The sequence below is a fragment of the Staurois parvus genome, unplaced genomic scaffold, assembly GCF_062004578.1.
Source record: "Staurois parvus isolate SC_StPar_1 unplaced genomic scaffold, SC_StPar_1.0 ptg000211l, whole genome shotgun sequence".
Taxonomy (NCBI): Eukaryota; Metazoa; Chordata; class Amphibia; order Anura; family Ranidae; genus Staurois; species Staurois parvus.
In genome coordinates this window covers 649,888-673,828 of record NW_028318007.1, presented here as the reverse complement: position 1 = coordinate 673,828, position 23,941 = coordinate 649,888, and the positions used below count along the sequence as shown (strand labels likewise).

Here is a 23,941-nt window from a genome sequence, read left to right as displayed (position 1 = left end):
TATGGTATATGTGTCCTCTCATCCGAGGATGTACTACACTACGGTAAAGGTTTCCTCTCATGTGAGGATATACTACACTACAGTATATGTGTCTTCTCATCTGAGGATATACTATACTACGGTATATGTGTGTTCTCATCCCAGAATATACTACACTACGATATGTGTGTCCTTTCATCCCAGAATATACTACACTATGGTATATGTGTCTTCTCATCCCAGAATATACTACACTACAGTATGTGTGTCCTTTCATCACAGAATATACTACACTACGGTATGTGTGTCCTTTCATCCCAGAATATACTACACTATGGTATGTGTGTCCTTTCATCCCAGAATATACTACACTACGGTAAAGGTTTCCTCTCATCTGAGGATATACTACACTACGGTATATATGTCCTCTCATCCCAGAATACTATATTAAGGTATGTGTCTTTTATGTGAGAATATACTACACTACGGTATATGTGTCCTCTCATCTGAGAATATACTACACTATGGTACATGTTGGTACACAGCCCCAGAATATACTAAGTACTGATAACCTGAATCCCTGACTATATTTGATCAGCTAGGCCCAGATCCATCTTCAGCCCCAGTAATGGTCCTGAGTGTGGTTCGTTACATAAACACCAGACCACAGCTGGTTCTGATTGGTCCCCATTGTTGTTCCTTCTCATCAAAGCCTGTCATCAGTCCCAATGCCGATTTACTATGAGATCTTTTCTTGAAATTTCTACTGATCCTCCAATCCAAAATGCAGGGAGATCTTTATCCAGCTGTTGTATGCCACAAAATGGTAGCTGTACCCCATTCCCCCCCAACAAATTGCCCCCCTCCCCAGTCTGTCCCCTCTCTATCCCCCATGACAGGACACACACCAATCACAATCTTTTACTAATATTTATTAATGAAAATTTACATTTAGCAGTCAGAGACACAGCAGAGGAATCCACAGGACTGGCTTATCATTGGTGTCCTCCAGGCTGCAGTGAGATGAGCCCCTCACACAATCTCGGGTCCTTGTTGAGTCGATCTTCTAGAGCCAAGTACTTTCGTGGGGCGAGTTCCTTGTGCCTATACAGACAGACAATGTTACTGGTCATTGTATGCTTTGTATACATTGTATGGACATTACTCTGGGGGTGACATGCGGGGTACCTGGTAAGACGGGCCTCCAGAATCTGGATTCGGAACATGGCCTCTGAGCAGTACTCTGTGTAGGTGTCCTGGACTTCCTGGGTCATGGAAGTTTGGTTCTCTTGGTACCATTGCTGCTTCTTCTGAAGTTCTTGGGTTTCCTACAGCAAGAAGGAAACTCTGGGTGAAAACCGTGATCCACACAATGACCCCCTGAACAGCAGAGGTGATTGATGGTTTGTTGGATAAGTACCGACAGGACTGATCTAGATCATGTTCGTAAGCAATGGCCACAGCACTACACACTGGATATCCCTTTGACAACATGTGGAGATATCTGCACATGAACAAGCACTGAGAAGAACCCAGATGAAGGACAGTTACCAGTTGATGTAAATGGCCCTCCTTGCTCATATTGTGACGATAGTATTACAGGCGGTGTAGAAGTACTTACCTTCTCAAACCGTGCCTGGATGAGATTGGCCTGCTCAATGAGCCTATGTTTCAGGTCACTCAGGCAGTCTTCCCTCACTTGCTGGGCCTGTGCACGGGTCAGTCTCTCTGGATTTCCCAAACGTGCCAAGAATGACGCTAAGTAGTCCAGTTCCAGCAAGGCACATTGGAGGCGCTCTTCCCGAGCAGCTCGTTCCTGTGAAAGAAGAGTAACATCACTAAACCACAGGTAGGTTTCACAGTATATAGGATACTGGAATGCTTCTGAATCCCTCAACCCTCCCCCAACATTTCTGAGAAGATGGCTCCACTCCTCTAAGATGGAAGGGAGGGGGTGATTGTTGAGGTCGGCACCTACATCGAAGAGAGGGGGAGATTGCTGAGGTCCACACCTATATTGAAGAAAAGGGGTGATTGTTGAGGTCTGCACCCCAAATGGGAGGGGGGGAGGGTCACTGTTAATGCCCGCACCCACAGAAAGTATTCAGAGATAGGGTGGATTTCTCTTACCAGCGCCTCTCTTTGTTCTTTACTCTTCTCGTTCCGCTCGGTGTCATAGATGGAGATCGTCAGCTCAGGATCCAGTTCTTCCTGAGCCCGGACTTTGAGGATCTCAAGAACCTGCCCATACAAGATACAGCACAGTTATCTGGCATATACCAGTCAGATGAATGAGAGGCATCATGTTACCAGACGAGACACAGCACAGTGATATCCATATACTAATATGAATTAACGGGATCATGTGACCAGATGAGACTGCACGGTGATCTGCCATATACTAATGAGAAGAATGAGAGGGAACCATATGACCACAGGAGACACAGCATGGTTATCTTTCATATACTAATGAGATGAATGAAAGGGATCATGTGACCAGACAAGACAGCATGGTGATCTGCCATATATTAGTGAGATGAATGAATGTGACCAGAATGACTTTTCTGACTAGAAAACTGACAGTTGATAATGGTGGAAACTTAAAGTGGAACTAAACCCTCCTTTACAGTCAAGGAAGCTGCCATCAGAGCTTAAACTTTAATTGATCTGCAGTTACCATAGTGCTGACATGTGATCAGTTATGAGACCAGCCATTTACGAGCTTGACAATTTGGTTGAGAGCACAAGCAACTGAAACTGTTTTCATTCACAGCATGCTTTGAATCTAACTGTTTTGGGAAGCAGTTGCATTGATGGTTTTGGTTCCGCTTTAAGCCGGACATATTTTAGCAGAATTTCTTAAGATGTTGGCTTTCAGAGCGTTCGTTTCATTTTCTGATGGGTAGTGGGGTCAGATTGACATTCTTTTTTGACTGTAGTAAAGAAGGGTCATAAAGGAAAATATTTTTTTAACAAATAAATGAATCACATAAAATAAAATGTGTATGTGGATTTAATTCACATTCATTCACAATCACACAAATTGTAATGAAACCTGATTAGTATGTCTGGGGCTCCATTCTATTATCAGACCTGGAGAAAATTCTGCAGGTTTTCCAATAAAAAGAATTGACTCAGTGAAGGCAGGAGCAAATGTTCTGATGAAAGATTGTACAGAATTTCCATATGAATGTATGAAGGTGGTTCGACTAGTATACGGGCAACTGTGGGCATTGAATACCAAGCCGTGTATACAGCAGAAATAATAAAGAAATCTATCAGCTTGTTTGAAGCCATTAAAGTGCTTTTTTGCTCCAGTAGGGGCACCTCATGCAGGACAGGTAGGTGGCACATACGCCTCCTTCTTGCCGGCACCCTGGGTGCCAAACAGCCTGATAGGTTTCAGCATTGGTTAGTGTAGTTTTGCTTTGCACTTTTTAATTAAGGGGGGAACCCCTCTCTAATTATCTTCCAATGCTGAAGGGTATATGAGTTGGTATGAGGATACAACTCCCCCATTACTGGTGAGCATGCTGTTTTCCCAATTTTTAGTTTACATTAACCCTCCAGTACAAAAACGGAGTCAAATCCAATAAATCACCTGGTGTAAACTCATTGTATCTGACATTGACTGCTATTCTCCCCTGGGAATTATAATGGATAGGGTAAGTGTCCCTGTGGTACTTCAAGTGAATGCCATTCACTCTGCAAATTTTCCCAGTAATCCTTTATAAACAGACCCCTTAGAAACTATTGTCATGTGTCCCTGAAACTCTTTGATAATACCATTGGGTTAGCTCAAACTGTAACCAGAACATATCTGAATGCAGCGGAATCTGCATTTTCACACATACAGATGAATGCTTCACCTCTGCCTCAGCCTTCCTCATGGCCTCCTTGGCACTCCGCTCCCCCTCCTGGAGCTGGAGAAGAGTTTCATAGACATATAGCTGTTTGTTAAACTTCTCAGAGGGCTCAACCTGGTGGTAAAAATGAGTGACATTAGAGCGAGTCTCCACCTGTTGTATTGTGGAAGTAGGGTTAGATGCAGAAATCCCATATTGTCAAAGTATTGTGTCATGGAGTGGAGGATACTATACAGAAGCCTTTCTCAGCCTTGTTAACACAGAACCTTGAATTAACATTCTAGGTCCAGGAAACCCCTGCTAATAATGACTATGTCTACAGCTCATAGTACATTAGTGTGATGGTCATTGGGAAGAATTCCCTCTTACATATAGCTAAAAATATCATTGTTGTCAGAGGTTACTCATCTGAGAGGCAGAAGCCGATTATTGCTCAAAGAACCCCTAGAAAACTATGAAGGAACTCCAAGGTTCCACAAAACCCTGGTGGGGAAAGGCTGCTATAGAGAATCTACATTGTGGTTGCATGAACACCCTATACAACCAATATAGTGACTATACACTGTGACCTCTACAGTGGTCCTGCACAATGAACATGTATAGTGATGCTACATCATGACCTCTATGAAGGCCCTACTCAATGGTCATGTATGGTGTCTCTATACAATGGTCTCTATGAAGACCCCCCACAAAGTGATCCTGTATGGTGACTTTATACAATGGCTTCTATGAAGACCCAATGATCATAGTGACTGTAAATCATGGCCTCTGTGAAGACCCTACATAGTGCTAATATATAACAACTCTATTCTGTGGATTGCACAATAAACTTGTATGGTGACTCTGTTCCCTGCCTTTTGGATCCTGTAGAGTGTTGTCATTGGTGAATTTGTGTCCTAGCCTCTGCATTGATTCTGTACTGTGTCTATAGTAAATCTGGTGCCCAAGATGACTGTACACAGTTATTTATATAGTATAGTAAAGTATTACTAATAGTGAATCTATATGGCAGGTCCATATCTGCATAGGTGGCTTTTGGAAATTCTGACTGGGGACCTTTAGGGCCACACGCTAAATGGTGACGTTTCCTGGTAGACCTCCAAGCTATATTCAGCTGGTTACCTGGTAGGAGATGCAAGTTTCTGGGCTCAGAACAATGGAGATGCCCTTCTCTCCTAGGTTGGGCGGTTTCTGGAACTCCCAATAGGATGTGGTAATGTGGTCATCAAGCCGTTGGTAGTGGACATTTATGCGACCCTCTGTGATCAGGAAAACACGCTCTGCCACATCCTCATTGGCTGGCTTCTCTTTGTTTCTACAGAAACGTTCTGTAATTTTCTATTACGTAAAGAAAGCATGAAATAATTCTGTACAATCATTGCATCACACCATTAAAATAAAACCTGTGTTATAATAACATTCCTTACTTCAAACAACTAATCATATTCCAGCTGTCAGCTTCATAGCGCATGTATGAAAAAGTATGGAAGCACCTGACTGGCTTATGAGACCAGCACAGTGACCTTTCTATAGATTTTATGAATGAGCCCACTAAAGTAAGCTGTAGGACGCTGCCCTGTGAAGGTTTTGTGTCCAAACCTGAGTCTGTGTTCCCTTTCCAGAGAGCTGGGCCTGCCCCAGAGACATGCATGATTCTGGATTAAGTATACTCATGGAAAAATGAATTGTCATCTTTTCACTTCTACAGATTCACCACTACTGAGATAGTAGAGCCTGCAATTCACATGTTTTTGCCAGATTTGTAAGCAGACCTCTCTGACATGAAGAGAATCACACAACCCAGACAATGGAGACTCACAAATTGTAAGATTCTCTGCAGGATGGGAAAATCTAGATGCATTCAAGCAAATCAAAATATTTCCAGTTTTCTGGTTAGTTGGTTCTATTGTGATGTGTGGATTGGAAGTGCAGATTACCAAGATTGGTCTTGGATTGACCTCCATAGGTCCTCCTGCAATGGCCACCTTCTTTGGCCGTTTTCCAAACATAGTGACTCTGCTGTAGAGGAAGTCTGGTCGTCCCTGGAACATCTCAGTCATCTCCTTTGGTTTTTCATCACGGCGTTCCAGCCCATCAAGTCGAGCCTTGCTGTAGAAGAGCATGGTACGCTCTGTTTCTGGTGCTAAGGAGCGATATGTATGAACTGAAAAAGAAGAGACACTCAGAATCATGGCTGTTGGTTACCAGTCACCCCACATCTCATGACTCTCAGAGTCACCTTTTAAAGCATCACTGCGGCCTGGAGAGAAGTATTCTGTGGTCACTCCAGCCTGTCTCTTCTGTTGCCTCATGTCCAGTTTGTCCATTCGGTTCTTAAACCAGTCCTGGACCTCCACCACCAGAGAGCCTGCAGGAGAAAAATTCTTGTGGTCATGCTGTGTAGAGTGGCCATGACACTATCCCCAAAGTTTATCACTTACATTCGGTGTCTTGGTATATAGTGAGGCGGCCAACTTGTCCATCTTCTTGCACATACGGTGCCCACTTCTCCAACTTGGATTTCTTGTATTGTAGAAGCTTCTTTCCTAGAGGACTACGCATCTCGTACTCTGAGGGGAGACATATTAAAAACGTTGCTACATGGAATGACAGATTAGCCATAAAACAGAGAAACACAGGAGAGTGGCAGCAGAAAAACACCAAGTGGCCTATTGAGTTTTCCTCTTTTTTAAGGGGGCATCAATGTATGTCCGGAAATAGAAAGGTGGGAGGACTATTAGGGGGAATGAGGGTGCATGAAAGGAAAAAATAAATAAAAATAGTCATAGAATTGAGGAAAAGAGGAAGAGTTGGGTGGAAGAGAATCTAATTGGCTACTGAAGGAACTACCAATACTTAGATAATTCTTGACATTGTATAACTCTTTATTTCCTCCTTTAATATTTTGTCCTTCACCACACCTCACACAAATTATGTCTTACAAACCTTTTGGCGTGATGACAATGGGCATTGTCCAGGATGGTGGCATCTGAAATATCATCTTGCTGTCCTTATCCTGTAATATGATTAAACATTGTTACACAGGTCTCAGTTTTGATATTTTTCTACTCTACTTTTGTAGAGGGCAAGGCAATAACCAATCTAAAAATGCTAATATTAATAAAGAAGCATATTAATATTACCCAAGAGTATTCCTAACTATCTTAAAATTACTTGAACACTACCTCTAACCATCTGAATATTACTCATATATTACCCCTTACCCTCAACCTAACCGTATCCATCAACCTTTTCCCAACCATCAGCGCCAAATTTCAACCGTATTTATCAACCTAATCTGTATCCCGCTAAATAGTCCAAACCCGTACTTTACCTGCTATCTATATCCCTCCACCTAACAACTAACCCAGCCTTCAATTAAATCATAACCCTGAACATAATTTCAGCCCTCTACCTACTGCCAACCTAACCCTGAACCATCAACCCAGCTATAAATCAACAACTTAACCCTTGTCCACCAACCCAACCCTGAACCGCCAACCTAATTCTAAACTATCAACCCAACTATAAATCCAATAATCTAGCCCTGGTCCACCAACGTAACTCCAAACCACCAGCCTAATCCTAAACCATCCACCAAAACAACCTAGCCTTGGTCTACCAACCTAACACCAAACCATTAACTTAATCCTAAACTATCACCCCAAACCCTGAACCTACCAACCTAACTTCAAATTATCAGCAAAACTCTGAACTGTTACTCTAAATCTTGATTCTATCCTCCACCTCTATCCCAACCTTACATCTATAACCCTGAAAATAGTCCCAAAACTAAACTTGCTTCCAATCTCACTTATTCCACATCAAAAATATTGTCTCTGAAATACTATACTGGGCAACATTAAAGACAACCAAGAACTTGGTTCATACATCTGTCTGAGAGAGAAACAATGGAATTCTATCTTTCTTGGTGCAGTAGAGAGCTATGGGACATTGTGTTTGGTTGCTATGGGGTAATATACGTTTTTCCTTCACCTTCATACAAGAGGACAGTGTGTTTCCTGTACAGCTTCCACTTTACTGTTATTACTATCTTTATATTGCCTACAGTAATCCACAAGAAGAATGCTGGATCGGCAGCCATCTGCTCCTGCTTTAGTTGTGAGCCTGCACAGACTCCATCTTAACTAATGAAGTGGCTACATTTTACAGAGAATTGTGAATAAGGCCATGGTGATAAACACAAGTGTGATCTGTGATGTTCATTAGCATAGGAGGCTGATTATTTGTGTACTTCTTTTTACCTGTCAATGTGCTCCCAATATGTGCTCTTCCAGGCGTTCACTCCCCCTTTCCAAGGAGGCTTGGCAGGAAGAAGCTCCAGCTGGCCCACCCACATCCCTCTGTGCTAGCAAAGCCCCAGAACCAGGAGCTGCAATGCCTAGGCAGTGACATTACTCCACCTGTACTTGGCACCTGGCGTACACCAGTCTAGTGAACTCAGCTTGGCTCGTACCCAGCAAGGATGTTCCCTTACTGCTGTCAGAAAGGAACCACACAAGCCCACCAAGAGGGTAAGTCTTTGGTCAGTATTGACCTTCCCTAGCCACTTAAAATTCAGTGGGCTCCAGGCCTCTTGCTGTCCATAAAGAGGAAGAGACTGAGGGGAGGGAGGGAGGAATGGAAGGGAGTCCCACTATTAGGAGGATGAAGTGGGCCTAAAGAAAAAAAATAAAAGATGGGTGGAGGACTGCAGACCAGAATCCTGAACCGTGCCGCCTACCAACAGGTTCCAAGTGATGTGTCTCCTCCAGATGGAAGAAAGAATAACTGACCAGTTCCACAGAAGAACTTCCTCTTGAAGTGTTTTTTTGGTGATGCATTTCCTGTTCCTGTTTGGGGGAAGGAGACTCTCTCATGTGCCGTACTGGAACACAATTAAATATTTTAAAACAAAATACCAATTGAAGAGCTTTTATGTGAAAATGACCCTTACTTTGTGAAGTGACCAATAGCAACCAATCACAGATCACCTTGGGCTATCACCTTTAGCCTAACTTACTAAAAAGATCCATTGGTGACTTGCTGGCTGTCTATCGACTCACCTGGTTGTCATTCTCTTCCTCCTCTATGTCTTCTTCCTCCATGTCTGGGATAAGCAGAAGAGGCTTTGAAGAACCCATCAACATGACTTCCCAGCACACAGGGTCACCCAGGTCAAAAGTCATGTCCTGTAGGCAAAAGTCATTCCATCTGTTCATTGTGAAGAGGATTTACCAGGCCCACCTTCCCTCAGCATGTCCTTAATTGAAATTCTGTCAATACACAATCCATGTCTGGTACCTTACAGCCATTGCGACAGTCCTGCATATTGGCCCAGTAGTCCTCATGATTCCACACACTCTCAATCCCTAGAAAATGTTCATCTTTAGTTGGGTAAGCGTTGCCAGTCAGTGCATCAATGAAGAAGTTCTCAGGGACTTCTCTCTTCCCAGATAGAACCAGAACCCAGCAGTGAACCCGTAGTCCATACAGGGGGTCTGGACCAGCCTTCTCTGCTTCCTGGAGACATCAGACAAAGGTCATTAGCCCATCACATAATAACTACATGGTGTAGGTATACAAGTATGATCTAATTGGTTGTTATGGCTTAGGACACACCTGTTCTCCTTTTGCCATCATATAAAATGTTATGTAAGGAAGGAAGCAACCTTTTATCATATCAGAATGTATGAATTTTGCATAGATTTTGGTTCTGACAGTGACGCAAGCTCCAAACCTAAAGATTTATTCACTTAAACTAGCCATAGATGAGTCTAAAACCGAACATTCTGTCAATCAAAACATGAAAATAGCTCATATAATTGTGTCAACAATTGTTTTTGATTTTCTAAATAAAAAACCCAGTATGTTGGATTAGGCACTTTCAATTGCAAAACCAAAATTGCGTGTCGCAGCTGGCACACTAATGATGCAAAAATAGAACAATTCGACGATTGACACACATTTCGTTTGGTTTTTGACTCATCCACGGCCGGCTTTAATAGCATGCTAAACTATTTACGAATTTAGCAAGTTTATGACATGCCTAAAGCTGACTATAGAACAGTTGAATTTCAAACGAACATTCTTAGAAAGAGAATGTTTTAAGAAAGTTCTTTCCTTTCTCTAATCTTTAATGGGTCTAATTAACCTTTGTTTTCGACCGCAGTGATGAGAAAATTCAAATAAGACAGGATGGAAATTTCTCAAATGAACAAATTTATAACAGTGTATGTAGGTAGTCTCTTGGGATCAAGGAAGGGGCCTGAACATGGTGCCGATAGGTAGCTCGTGCTAGGAGAGTTGAAGGAGCTGTGTGTGAGAGAGTTGAAGGAGCTGTGTGTGAGAGGTGAAGGGCTCCGTGTAACGATGGACAGAGAAACCTGAGCCCTGCCCTACCTGTCCTCCTGTGTGCCCCTTGTGTGGTGGTGTTTAAGAGTCTGTTCTCCCTGGATGAGCAGAGAGCGGACCGCCAGCGAGCGGAGCGGTGGATGCTGGGAGTGCCCACGTGACAGCGATGGGGAATACTGGGAGAAGCCGCTCTAATGCGGAGGAGACAGCTGACACAGGACGCCGGAGCTGCGATACCCACGGTGGGTGATTTCTCCATAGTAACAGCAACCACTGGGACCCACCATGAGTGCCCCTGCAACAGAAATTTTGTCTGGAGAGGAGGAATACTACAGGAATTAGAGGTCCCCCCCCACACATGCGGGTGGAGAGGGCGAGTTGCCGTGGGAAGTGGTAGATTTGTATGCCCTACATCAAGCATGCTTAAGGGGAGTGAAGGTAAAATAAACTTTTCAGGGGGTTTTAGATAGCCATTGGGACTGTTAAAATAAAAGGGGGGAACCAAGGAGAGAAGCAAGGGGTCACCAAGTGGGTCCAGAAGAAAGGGAATGAGAGAGAGTTTCTCTTTTTTTATCCATGGACTAATAAGTACCATTAGGGAAAACTGGACGGGTACATGAGGTGGAGGTAAAATCCTCTTAACATTCCCTATAATATATCTCAGATAATGAACAGAAGAACACTTGCACTGAAACTGATTTAACAATTATAACCCTGAGAATGTATTTGGCATTGAGCTATAGACCCAGCAGGGCAATTTTAAGGACATGAAGAATAGACCTGTAAAAGAAGAAAGAACAAAAACTCCTCAGTCAAGTAAAAGTACAATAAGGAAATATATGCTCCAACAGGGAAAGAGCCCAGAGGGTCAAACCCCCGAGAGATAACAGGGAGCAAGAGAAAGATATGAGTCAGTATACAGCATTGGAAATCAAACCAGATTGTCATTAGGTGTAATGAACTTGAACCAGATTAAAGAACCTACAAACATGGAAAGTGAAACTGATTCTGAAAATACAGAAATACAAGGATCAAGTTCGCAAATGCCTACAAAAACGGAAATTGCAGAAATGTTTGCAGTTAGAACTCTCAATAAAGAATGAAATGGTTGTATTACATAATGACCTGGGTCAAGTACTATCACGGGTTGAAAAAACAAGAACAACTAGAGAAACATGTTCAAGTTATCACTAAGTTGGAAGCGCAGGTGGAAGAAATGAGAAGGGAGCAAAGGAAGTTAGCATATAAACTGTAAGATCAAGAGAACAGAGACAGAAGGAATAAGTTGAGGATCCGGGGCTTGCCAGAAGTATCCTCTGGAGAAGATTTATGGGAGAAAATGAGGAAAGTGCTTAATCCGATAATAGGAAGACCAGTGTCAGAGCAACTGAAAATAGTAAGAGTACACAGGGTTAGACGGCCCTATGGAGTGGCATTGGATACCCCTAGAGATGTGATAGTATGCTTTCACCACTATGAAGATAAAGAAAACATCTGGAAGAAGTTGCTATAGACTACAGCAATAAAATACAAAGAATCAAGCTTGCAAATCTTTGCAGACATTGCACAAGAGACATTGTCTAGAAGAAGATCTCTGAAACCATTATTAGATCAGATGCAAAAAAAAAGTCCGATATAATTGGGGTTTCCCAGCGTGCTTGATTGGGTGGAAAGATGGACAATCGGTGAGGCTGAGATTCCCAGAGGATCTAAAGGCTTTCTGTGAAAGACTAGATTTACAGATAATAGATATTCCGGGATGATTTGAATGTGTTAAGGAGAGTGCAGAGTTAGAAAAAGATAAGTGGCATCGAGTTCCAAAACAGAGACCAGAGAGGAAATAGAGGATATTAGTAGGGCATAATGGTTGTTATAGCATGGGGACAGGGTAGGGGGAGGTTTAAGGGAGGTATTTTGAGGAAGTAGTTTTTTTTCTCTAAATCTTCTTTAGAACGTCATGGCGGGTTATCAGGTTATCACTGGTTTCGTGACCCAAATATTGAAGACAGCGGTCTGGAAAGGTGCACTGGTTTTGAGTGTCACCCTGAAGGAGGAATCGACTGTGAGATCAAAATCGCATCTGATTCCAGAGCTAGAGTATGGGACAGCGGGTTCAAAAAAGAGGGAGGGGAGGGGAGAAAGAATTCTCTGGAGATATCTTCTTGTTCCAGATTATAGACACCTGCTTCCCTTACAGATTGGATATAGATCGGTAAAAGATAGAGTATAAGGAATGAATGTGATTAAGTTTTTGACCTATAATGTGAAGGGATTGAATACCCCAGCTAAAAGACATAAGATCCTATGAGAATTAAATCAACATTCTATTGAAGTAGTGTTTTTACAAGAAACACATATCTCAGGATACAAATATTAAGTTATATTCCATGTATTACCCAACCTGGTATTATGCTGACACACCAATAAAATGTGCAAAAGGGGTTGCAATTGGGTTTCCTAGGAATGTAAGATTTAATATTGAAGATAGGTTGACTAACCCAGAGGGTCGGTTTTTGTTTCTGAGAGGGAAGCTACAGGAATTGGAGTGCACATTAGTTAATATCTACTGTCCCAACAAAAACCCAATGATTTATCTGGAGAATACACCAAGGAAACCTATAGATTTTAAGATGGGTAAACTGATTGTGGCAGGAGACTTTAATTTCTGTATGGACCCATGGATGGATACATTGTCACATGTGCAGAGATGGAGGTAAATGTCTAAAGTCTATCAAAAGGATATTGCATCAGTGTCAGTTGATGGACATTTGGAGAATCAAACATCCAGGGGAAAGAGACTATACGTTCTATTCTTCAGCACATGGGACATAGTCTAGATTGGACTATATATAACGGTAGAACATAGACTCTTTGGGGTTTATTTACTAAAGCTGGAGAGTCCAAAATCAGACTCCCTTCTGCATAGAAACCAATCAGCTTCTAACCTCAGCTTGTTCAATGAAGCTTTGGCAATGAAACCTGGAAGCTGATTGGTTTCTATGCAGAAGGGAGTCTGATTTTGGACTCTCCAGCTTTAGTAAATAAACCCCTTTGAGTCCCTGGTTAAAGTTAATATAGAAAATATGTCAATATCAGATCATGCTCCTGTCACAATGAAGTTACAACTGGGGAAAGAGCAGAATAAGATAAACATGTGGAAAGTAAACGAGATGCTCTTACAGGACCAAGAAATGGAAATAAGGATAAGAGATGAAATAGAATAGTATTTTTTGTCAAATGAGATGGAAGGGGTTTCAGTAGCAATGGTATGGGTAGTGCATAAGGCATATATAAGGGGTATCTTGATTGCTATAAGGGCGGAAAAAAGAAAGAACGGTTGAAGAAAATCAGGGTGTTAACAGAGGATTTATACAAATTAGAACAACTACACAAAAAGAAAACTGAAATAGATATATATCAGAAGATAATCCTAAAAAGATATGAATTAAAGGATTGAATGAAGAAGAAACGAGGAGAATGTTTAACATGGTGGCGAAAAAAAGATATCAGTGGGGGAATAGACCAGGAAAAGACTGAGGAATAAGAAAGTGATGAACTATATAGAGAAAATCAAAGATGAGAATGGGGAAATTGTATATTCAACCATGAATATCGCACATGTATTTCAAAAATATTATAGTAGGTTATATGAGGTAGAACTGAAGGCTTTGAAAGAAGTGGAGGTAGAAAGAAAGAGAAAAAGGCAGACATACTTAAAAGAAGCCGAACTACAGAGATTGGGAAAAGAAAGACTAGTAGCCTACAACACAAGAAATAAATATAACCCTAACAAGAAAAAGCTAATAGGACTTTAAAGGTACCAACCATATACAACAAAAACTATATACAGATATGAAACAGAAATTGAAAAGAGTTTACCGCCTTTTATTTGGTTAAAAAACCATCATCATGGTGGAACATGACAATCGGATACATAGATTAAAGGTCATAATAAGCCCAAATGTATTGGACAAACAAAACTGCAATTAGTAGTCTACTGACAATACATAGAGTTACTGATATTCTTAAAGTTGTTCCTTGACTTCAAAAGTGCCAGTGTACAATTTTGTTTGATTGTTCCTGAAATATCTGTTGGTACTTTGTTAATGTATTTCAACGCATTTCACAGGACAAAGCCCACTTCTTCAGGGAGACAAAGTATAAATTCCTGTTGATGATATTGATGACCTCTCATAGGACCAGTGCATCATATATGGGACATTTCAGTTCAAGCCTAGATGGAGAGAAGCCCTCATTTATTGGTACCAGTGATTGCCAGTCAAGTGGAACTGTGTATCCACTATGAAAAGTGCGATGAATAGTGTTAAAATATATGTTGGTAAACATCCAAAAAGGTGCTCCAGAGATAGTAGTACAAAGAGTGTCAGTGCCACTTCCAAGAATGGGGGAGAAAAAGAGATGGCATCATCCCTACTTCCCCAGTGTAGTCCAAGAAATACAAGTAGCATTGAAAATTACAGCAACAGGGAAAAGCCCCGGACGAAACGGTTATAGAGTGAGATACTATAAGACATTTAAAGAACAATTAGTCCCTAAAATGTGTGTGTGTGTGTATATATATTGTAAGCTCCAAGTAGCAGGGCCCTCTAATTCCTCTTGTATTGAACTGTATTGTTACTGTACTGTCTCCCTCCATAATGTAAAGCGCTGAGCAAACTGTTGGCGCTATATAAGTCCTGTATAATAATAATAAATATATATATATATATATATATAAATGCATTAGATGAGGGGCTGGAAATGAGGGAGGGGTCATTGCAGGCATATATTACAATTATACCAAAAGAGGGGAAGGATCGATCTCAATGTGCCAGTTATAGACCTAAATCATTATTAAATACTGATACAAAACTAAATGCAAAGGTCTCTAGCAGCTAGAGTGATAGATTTAATGCCAGAGTGGTTCCACTTATATCAAGTGGGATTTATTCCATAAAGGGAAGGAAGGGATAATGATTTAAGATCATTGCTTCTTCTGCAAAAAAGCAAGAGAGAGAGGTCTCCTGTACTGATTCTGTCGATCAATGCTGAAAAAGCCTTTGACAGGGTCGACTGGAGTTTCATGATAGATACACTGGAGGAATTGGGAATAGGACCAAAAATGAGCCAATGGATAAAAAAGTTATATAGTTTTCCCTTAGCAGCTGTGAAGGTAAATGGTTCATTGTCATAGTTTTTCAAAATGCATAATGGTACAAGGCAAGGATGCCTGCTTTCCCCTTTGCTATTTGTCCTGTCTCTAGAGCCATTACTGACAACTGTACGGAATAGTGTAGATATAAAAGGAATTCAGATAGGCGATGTGGAACATAAAGTCGCGGCATATGCTGATGACATGTTGTTCTAAATTGTAAATCCTAGGTTGACACTACCTAACTTAATTAGAATATTAAAACATTATGGAGAATTATCAAACTTAAAAATTAATCTTTTAAAGTCAGAGATTCTAAATATCAATGTTCCACCGATAGAGAAGAGGAAAGATTTTCATTTCACGTGGAGGGAAAAATAATTAAATTACCTAAGATTAAAGTTAACTCAGTCCCTTAAGAGTTTATACCAGGCAAACTACATCCCATTAATAAATGAGATAAAAGATGATCTGAGGAGATTATCAATAGGACCACGTTCCTGGACTGGGCGAATAAATTTGGAAAAGATGGTAATAGTACCACAAATTTTATATAAATTTCAAATGCACCCAATACATTTACCAGGGACATAATTTGAGATTATAAAAAAAATGATACTTAGATATATATGGGTAAATAAAAAGACCAAGAGTAAAATATGTAGTCCTGCATAAATATAAAGTAAATGGGGTCTAAATGTGCCAGATTTTAAGAGATATTATCACTCTGTATTAATATCACGAACAGTCGATTGGAAACATAATACACAAGGGAACATTTGGGTTAAAATGGAAAAGACATTAAGTGAGACACAGATAGGATTGTTTGGGTACCAAACAATTTCATATGTTTGCTGAACACACAATCACTTTAACGCAGAATGTATTTAGAGTATGGGATGCATTGCATGTGAAAATGGGATGGGAATATAATTCACCGTTAATACCACTGGCAGGAACAAATTATTTCCCACCAGGGAAAGATAACATTTTTGGAAAGTGGATTAAAGACAGTAATGCACAGTTAAAGATATTATGAAAAAAGGGGAAATATGTTATTAGATGACATTAGATGAGTGGCAATACTTTCAATTAAGACATTTTATTACAGCACTTCCACAGCCATTAAGATCTGTGGAAGACCTGTATCCATTTGAACAAATGCTTAGTTCAGATATAATAAGAAAACATGGTACTTCTTGTGTTTATAATATTCTTACTGCAATATCGGGGCCCTCTTCCCCACTGTATTTAGAGAAGAGGGAAAATGAACTGGGAACACAACTGAAGGAACAGCAAAAAAAAGAAAATATTTAAATTAGCACACAGTGCCGTAGATATGATTACAATAGAAATGATCTATAAATGTTTGGTGAGATGGTATATCACTCCTAATGTGGCACATATTCAACAAGGGAACAATGGGACACATATGGTGGGATTGCCCCAGAATACAGGCATTTTAGCAGGAAATAATATATGAGATCTCAGGAATGAGTATTTTGAACGACCCTTGGGTATGTTTATTCCATTGTACCGAGTTAACAGTGAAACAATATAGGAATACGATGGTATTTCATTTAATAAATGCAGCAAAAGGATTGATTTCTAGATTTTGGCAGAAACGGGAAACACCAAAAATAAAAGATTGGTTGTATAGGGCTGAGCATACATACAGGATGGAGGAGCTATACCATATAGGAGAAGGAAAAATGGAAAAATTTAGAACAATATGTTAAAGGTGGAGTGAGTTTAAAATCTCAAAAAGATATGTAGAACTGGTAGAAGTCTAAATGAAGAGAAGAAAGAGGGACGGAGTAAAATGAAGGAAAGGGTAGAGAGGAAAGAAAGGGGGAGAAGGATGATAAAGGAAGTAATGAATTAGCAAGAGGAAAAAGGGAAAAGGTAAGCAGGATAGGAGTTAAGGAGGTAAATTTCTGGGGGAGGGTGAAAGGGAATGGGGGGGGGGGGATGTGGAATATGGTATTGATTTATACCGTGTTTGTGATTTTGTAAACCGAAATTATTAAAAAGATAATAAAAAAAAAAACAATGTATGTGGTTTTCATTTAGTAAAATCCATCTATTCCAATGTTAAAAGCAAGCAAAATCTTTTCAACTACAAATGTTCTGAGAATTTTCCTACAAATTTTACTTTGAAATTCTATCCATCTATGGCCAGCTTAATTGCTTATCAGTGCTCTGCCTTAGCCCCGGTTCACCGGTTCACACCGATACAACTTGTCATGCGACTTGACAGTTCCAAATTGCATGTGTAGTCGCACCCTATTTTCAGCAATGGAACCGCTCAAACCGGTTCCTGCACAATGTTCGACAATTTCAGGTGCGACTTGCATTGACATCTGTACATGACGTCGCACAAATGTCAAGCAAGCCACATATTAAATTGCACCGGGTCAATTTACAGGTTTTATTGCTAAAGCTTCATTGAACAAGCTGAGGTTAGAAGCTGATTGGCTACCAGGCACAGGTGCACAAGATTCTGAGTGAACCAGCTTTAGTAAATAAACCCCACAGTGTGCAACCTGGCCTCCCCCCTTCTCCCCACACGGGCCATCAAATATCATTATCCTCACACAGATGAGTTCTCTCACCTCCTGACGGCGTTCTTCTTCCTCCTGCTCTTTGAGGTGCATAGCCTGGATCTTCGCCTGGTGCTTGGCTTCCTGCTGCAGCTCAAATCTACTGATAAGCTGTCTGGGGGGCTTTACACTGTACTTCTTTTGGGGCTCCTTGTGGGGCTCTCCATTGCTCTGTAAAGAAATATATTACCATTTACATGTCCACAGAGGGATATCAGCCTATATGAGGTGTTAGGAGGTAACACGGGGACTGCCTAATATCATAAAACGTGGCTATACACAGGGGGGAAAAAAAACATCAAAGAGGTAAAAGGATAGCTAAGGGCAGAGGTGTATTGTCTGTGAGACTGTTCTGCATCCCAGGGGCCCTAAAACTATAGAGCACACAATGGAAGGGCACGTGGCCTGGGTCTAATGTGGAGGCATAGGCAACTTCATGTGGTTAGGAGCAAAAGTAATGTGGAGATCACATACACGGAGAAAAAGCAGTATCTAGTCAATGATCATCCTCAAGGGCTTTAACCAGAAAGCCAGCCAGTTTCTCTGTAGATGGGCCCTGTTATGGATAATCTACCAGGACAGCAGAAGCATCTGGCAAATAGCTGTAATTAAAATGATTTTGTATACAGCTCAGCCAGCTCTATCATGTCCTGTACAAAAGGAATTAGTAGGCTGAGAGTGATTGTAGTACATGGTTCTGAGCCCAGAAACTGGATCACTTTCACTCCAAAAGCTATATATATAGCTGCCCTCCACAGTATAGTTCCAGAATTCTCAGTCTAGCTTTGGGCCACCAACAATCCATTCACAGTCAAGGGGAAGAAAGACTTTCTCACCTCTTTTGTTTTATTCAGAAGAGGACATACTTCCCGTGATTCATCCATAAGACACATCTCCCGACTGGCGTAGCCACTGACACAGTATGCATCGTACCCGGCCCCAAGAAGCAGAGAACACAGAAAGATGCTGAAATCAAAGCAATTCCCCTTCTGTCTCTGCAGGACTGAGTTTGAGGAGAAGAGTTTACATGGCTGTGGAGAAGAGAAAATGTTAGAGAGAATGCAGGGATACACCTAGGAGAGATAAGATGAGGAAATGGAGGAGGATGGATGGGGAGATGAGTGGAAGTTGGATGGTGGCTGCATAGAAGAGGAAATTAATAAATGTTGGATGGAAGATGGATAGATGGGTGGGTGGATAATAGATGAAGGATGGATGCATCGATGTTGAGAGATAGATACAGTGTATGAGAGATGCATGGGTGAATGGATAATAGAAGGAAGGAAGATGGATGGATGATAGATGGAAGGAAGATGGATTTATAAATGAAAGCATCAATGTCAGAGGGAGAGATGATAGCAAGAGAGATGGATGAATGGGGAGATGAATGGAAGTTAGATGGAAGATGGATAGGTGGGAAGATGGATAGATGGATGAAATAATCAACATCAGAGGGATAGATGGAGAGATGGGTGGATGGATAATAGATGGAAGAAGGATGGGTGGATGGATGGAAGCATCAATGTCGGAGGGATAGATGACAGATGGAGAGATAGATGGGTGAATAGATAAATGGAAGTTTGATGGAGGGAAGATGGATAGATGGGTGGATGGATAATAGATGGAAGGAAGATGGATGTTGCAGAGAGGGATGAATGGATGTAGAAAAGATGAATAAAAGATGGATGTTGAAGATAGAGATGGAAGATGGAGAGATGAATGGATACTTAGATGTTAGAGATATGGATGGAAGATGGATATATAGATGGAAAACAGAGCTATGGGTGGAAAATGGATAGATGGCAGGATGCTGGAATTATGGAAAGGAAAATGGTTGGATATTGGATGTTGAAGATATGGATGGAAGATGGAGAGATGGATGGAACACTGGATGTCGGAGATATGAATGGAAGATGGAGAGATGGATGGTTTGATGTTGGACATATGGATGGAAGATGGAGAGATGGATGTTTGGATGTTGGAGATATAGTTGGAATTACAGGTTGATGGTTGGATATTTGAGATCTAGATATATGATGAAGGAATGGACGGTTGGATTTTGAAAATATGGATGGATGATGAATGATGGGAAGGATGGATGGATCAAAATTAGAGACATAGATGGAAGATGGATGCTTCAAGAGATCAATGAAAGGGATGAAAGAGAGATGGATGTAAGATGGGTGCATTAACGGTGACTTTAGGGAAAATGGATGTATAGAGAATAAAATAATGTTAAAGGTATGGATGGATGTTTGAGACAGAGATTATTATTATACAGGATTGATATAGCGCCAACAGTTTGCTCAGCGCTTTACAATATAACGGGAGACAATACAGCAACAATACAGTTCAATACAAAAGGATTAGGAAGGCCCTGCTGCTTGGAGCTTACAGTCTAAGAGGGAGGGGCTAGTGGTACAAAAGGTAGTAAATGTGGGGGATGGACTGGTAGGAGGAATAGAAGATTCCATTATTAGCTGAGGGCAGGATAGGCTTCCCTGAAGAGATTGGTTTTCAGAGATCACCTAAAAGTGAGTAGAGTAGGCGATAGTCTGATAAATTGGGGTAGAGAGTTCCAGAGGATGGGGGAAGCTCTGCAGAAGTCCTGGAGACTAGCATGAGAGGAGGAGACAAGGGAGCTAGAGAGCAGGAGGTCGTGCAAGGAGCAGAGAGTACTGTTTGGGTGATATTTGGAGACAAGATTGGTGATGTAATTTGGGGCAGAGTTATAAATGGCTTTATTTGTTATTGTTAATGTTTTGAATTTTATCCGTTGGGCAATGGGAAGCCAGTGGAGGGATTGGCAGAGACGGGTGGCAGATACGGAACGGTTAGTAAGGTGGATGAGTCTGGCAGCAGCATTCATGATAGACTGAAGACGGGATAGTCTGCGATGAGGTAGGCCAGTGAGCAGGGAGTTACAATAGTCAAGGCGAGAGATAACAAGGGAGTGACCAAGTTGCTTAGTAGTTTCGGAGGTTAAGAACGGGGGTATCTTGGAGATGTTGCAGACGTGAAGTCTACAAGATTTGGACAGTGTTGGATTTGGGGCTGAAAGGACCGATGGGAGTCTAGGATTACACCTAGTACCCTGGCATGAGGGGAGGGACTGATGGTTGTGTTATTGATCTTGATGGAGAAGTCAGGGGAGGGGGCACGGGCTGGAGGGAATACTAAGAGCTCATGAACTGACGTTGAAGAAATGAATGAAAGATGAATGGATGATTAGATGTTGAAGATATGGATAGAAGACAGGTGTATGGATGGATGGTTAGATGTTGGAGATATAGATGGATGATGGATGTATGGATGGATGGTTAGATGTTGGAGATATACAGTAGATGCAATATGAATGTATGGATGGATGTTGGAGATATGGATGGAAGATGAAAGAATAGATGGATACATGGATGGATGATAGAGATGGGGAAATGGATGGATTGCTGGATGTTGGAAATATGAATGGAAGACTGAGGGATATATGGTTGGGCGTTTGGAGATATAGATGGAAGATGGAGAGAAGGATGAATGGTTGGATGTTGAAGAGATGGATGGATGTTAGAGATGGGTAGAAGATGAATGATGGAGGTTGACAGTTTGAGTAAGACAGTAGGTGGGTACACAATGGATATTTATGGAGACAGGAGAAGAGCTGCTAAAAGTCAGGGGAGATTAGGCAGGCGATAGGGGGATATGTGGTCCTGGAATCCAGTCAGTGACACAAAGGTGAAGCACACAAAAATCCGTTGACAGGACATTACCAGCTCTATGGGGGAATTCATTGGCTCCATGCTGAGAAACTCTGATACAAAACGTGCGCACTCTTTCCAGTTATACAAGTCGGAGTACGGGAGGAGAATTGGGTGTAGTGTGGTGCAGACAAACTTCTGTAGAAAGGGAAAAGACACAAAACTGAATGAATCCACTTGTCTGAACTCTATGCTCCTGATCAAGCCAGACAATTCCTACTTCAGACACTTTGATGAATAAAGCTGCATGTGAACTGTCTGTATTGCTACATTTTGCCAGATTTATACAGAATATCAGTGGACTTCCTCGATTGAATACACAGTATACCAGTGCACCACAGTATCCACCATGCACCAGAAACACATTCTGCCCTGCGCACCAGACATTCCACCAGGTACTGTCTCACCTCCAGGCTGCACTCATTGAGGGGACACATGAAGAGTGGTTTGCGGTCCGGGTACAGATGGGTGTACTGACGCCAGAAATTGTCGGCCAGGCTCAGCAGAGTCCGCTCCTTCTGAGAGTTTGTGCGGTATGACTCTGGAAATGACTTGTTTTCCCAAACAGCCTCCAGATCCCTGAAACACAAACCGACATTACCGGGAGACAAAATGAAACTGGGATAGTAGCCATAGTAACAAGATGTTTTACTTCCTTCTCTATCCGGAAAGGTTTTCCTTCTATAGTTCTAACACAAAATAATCATTACAGGTCCTGACAAGGGGCCCCAAAGAAGGGCCCTGAGAGATAATAACTGTGAATTATGCGACTTCTCTTTTATACATTGGAATGTATTGGGGTAAGGGGGGGAGGAGTCCATGATGGATGCACTCAGTACTTACTGTGAACTGTCCCCCTCGGTGACCTCAATGTGTGACAGGTCCTCTTGTATGTCCCGCAGATCCTCCTCAGTAAGAATATCATCCTCAGTGCGGGGAGTCTGTCCCTCTCCTGGATCAGCCTCCACAAACTCCATATTACCTGAAATATCCCAGACCAATATGGCTCACTCTACAGTATACAGTATGACCCCCCCATTATTTACAGTATAACCCCCCCCCCCGTTATATGCAGCATGACCCTCCTCATTATATATACAGCATCTCCGCCTTATATACAGCATGACTGCCCATAATATACAGCATGACCCCCTATTACATACAGTATAACCCCCTGTTATATGCAGCATGACCCTTCCCATTATATACAGCACCCCCCCTTATATATAGCATGACCCCCCCATAATATACAACATTAACCCCCCCGATACAGTATGACCCCCCATTATATACAGTATAACCCCCTGTTGTATGCAGCATGACCCTCCCAATTATATACAGCATCCCCCCCATAATAAACAGCATTAACCCCCCCCCCCACACTTGGATACAGTATAACCCCCTGTTATATGCAGCATGACCCTCCCCATTATATACAGCATCCCCCCTTATATACAGCATGACCCCCCCATAATATACAGCATTTACCCCCCTCCCCAGATACAGTATGACCCTCCTCATATATACAGCATTCCCCCCCCCCCATATACAGCATGACACCCCATTATGTACAGTATAACCCCCTGTTATATGCAGCATGACCCTCCCAATTATATACAGCATCCCCTCCATAGTATACAACATTAACCCCCCCCCAACTTAGATACAGTATGACCCTCCTCATTATATTTACAGCATTCCCACCGCCTTATATACAGCACTACCCTCCCATAATATACAGCATTAACCCCCTCCCCCCTCAGATACAATATGACCCCCCATTATGTACAGTATAACCCCTTTTTATATGCAGCATGACCCTCCCCATTATATACAGCATCCCCCCTTATATACAGTATAACCCCCTGTGATATGCAGCATGACCTTCCCCATAATATACAGCATCCCCCCCCCTTATATACAGCACGACCCCCCATAATATACAGCATTAACCCCCCCCCCCCCCCAGATACAGTAGAACCCCCTGTTATATACAGCATGACCTTCCCCATAATATACAGCACCCCCCCCCATATACAGGGGAGGGGGTGATACATTGTATACAGAATGATTCATAGAGATATTTCTGCTATACTGTACTTGAGTCTCTGTAGTCAGATGTGTACTCTGGTTGCCGGGGTAACAATACCAGAAACAGGAAGTGCTGGCAGCATGGGATGCTGGGAGATGTAGTCGAAGACTCTCAAAAGGCTTCTCACCCAATATCACCCCTAT

General features: G+C 41.7%; 1 protein-coding gene and 1 long non-coding RNA gene across 2 annotated transcripts; one reads left to right on the top strand and one right to left on the bottom strand.

Moving 5' to 3' along the window:
• Positions 1 to 8,838, top strand: LOC149461054 (uncharacterized). The gene is made up of 3 exons (XR_016312957.1): positions 1 to 431; positions 8,144 to 8,380; positions 8,596 to 8,838. It is a non-coding gene; the product is annotated as an uncharacterized LOC149461054 (long non-coding RNA).
• DRC7 (dynein regulatory complex subunit 7) lies at positions 896 to 23,851 on the bottom strand. The gene is made up of 18 exons (XM_089678891.1): positions 23,807 to 23,851; positions 22,550 to 22,688; positions 22,114 to 22,285; positions 21,719 to 21,844; positions 18,791 to 18,985; positions 17,967 to 18,125; positions 9,150 to 9,368; positions 8,912 to 9,037; positions 6,792 to 6,861; positions 6,287 to 6,415; positions 6,085 to 6,213; positions 5,783 to 6,009; positions 4,968 to 5,183; positions 3,849 to 3,959; positions 2,110 to 2,220; positions 1,601 to 1,795; positions 1,168 to 1,307; positions 896 to 1,083 (listed from the first exon to the last, which is right to left on the bottom strand). The coding sequence occupies exons 2-18, from the start codon at positions 22,681 to 22,683 to the stop codon at positions 975 to 977; spliced, it is 2,568 nt and encodes an 855-aa protein (XP_089535017.1). The 5' UTR covers positions 22,684 to 22,688; positions 23,807 to 23,851; the 3' UTR covers positions 896 to 974.
• Between the last annotated feature and the right edge of the window lie 90 nt (positions 23,852 to 23,941).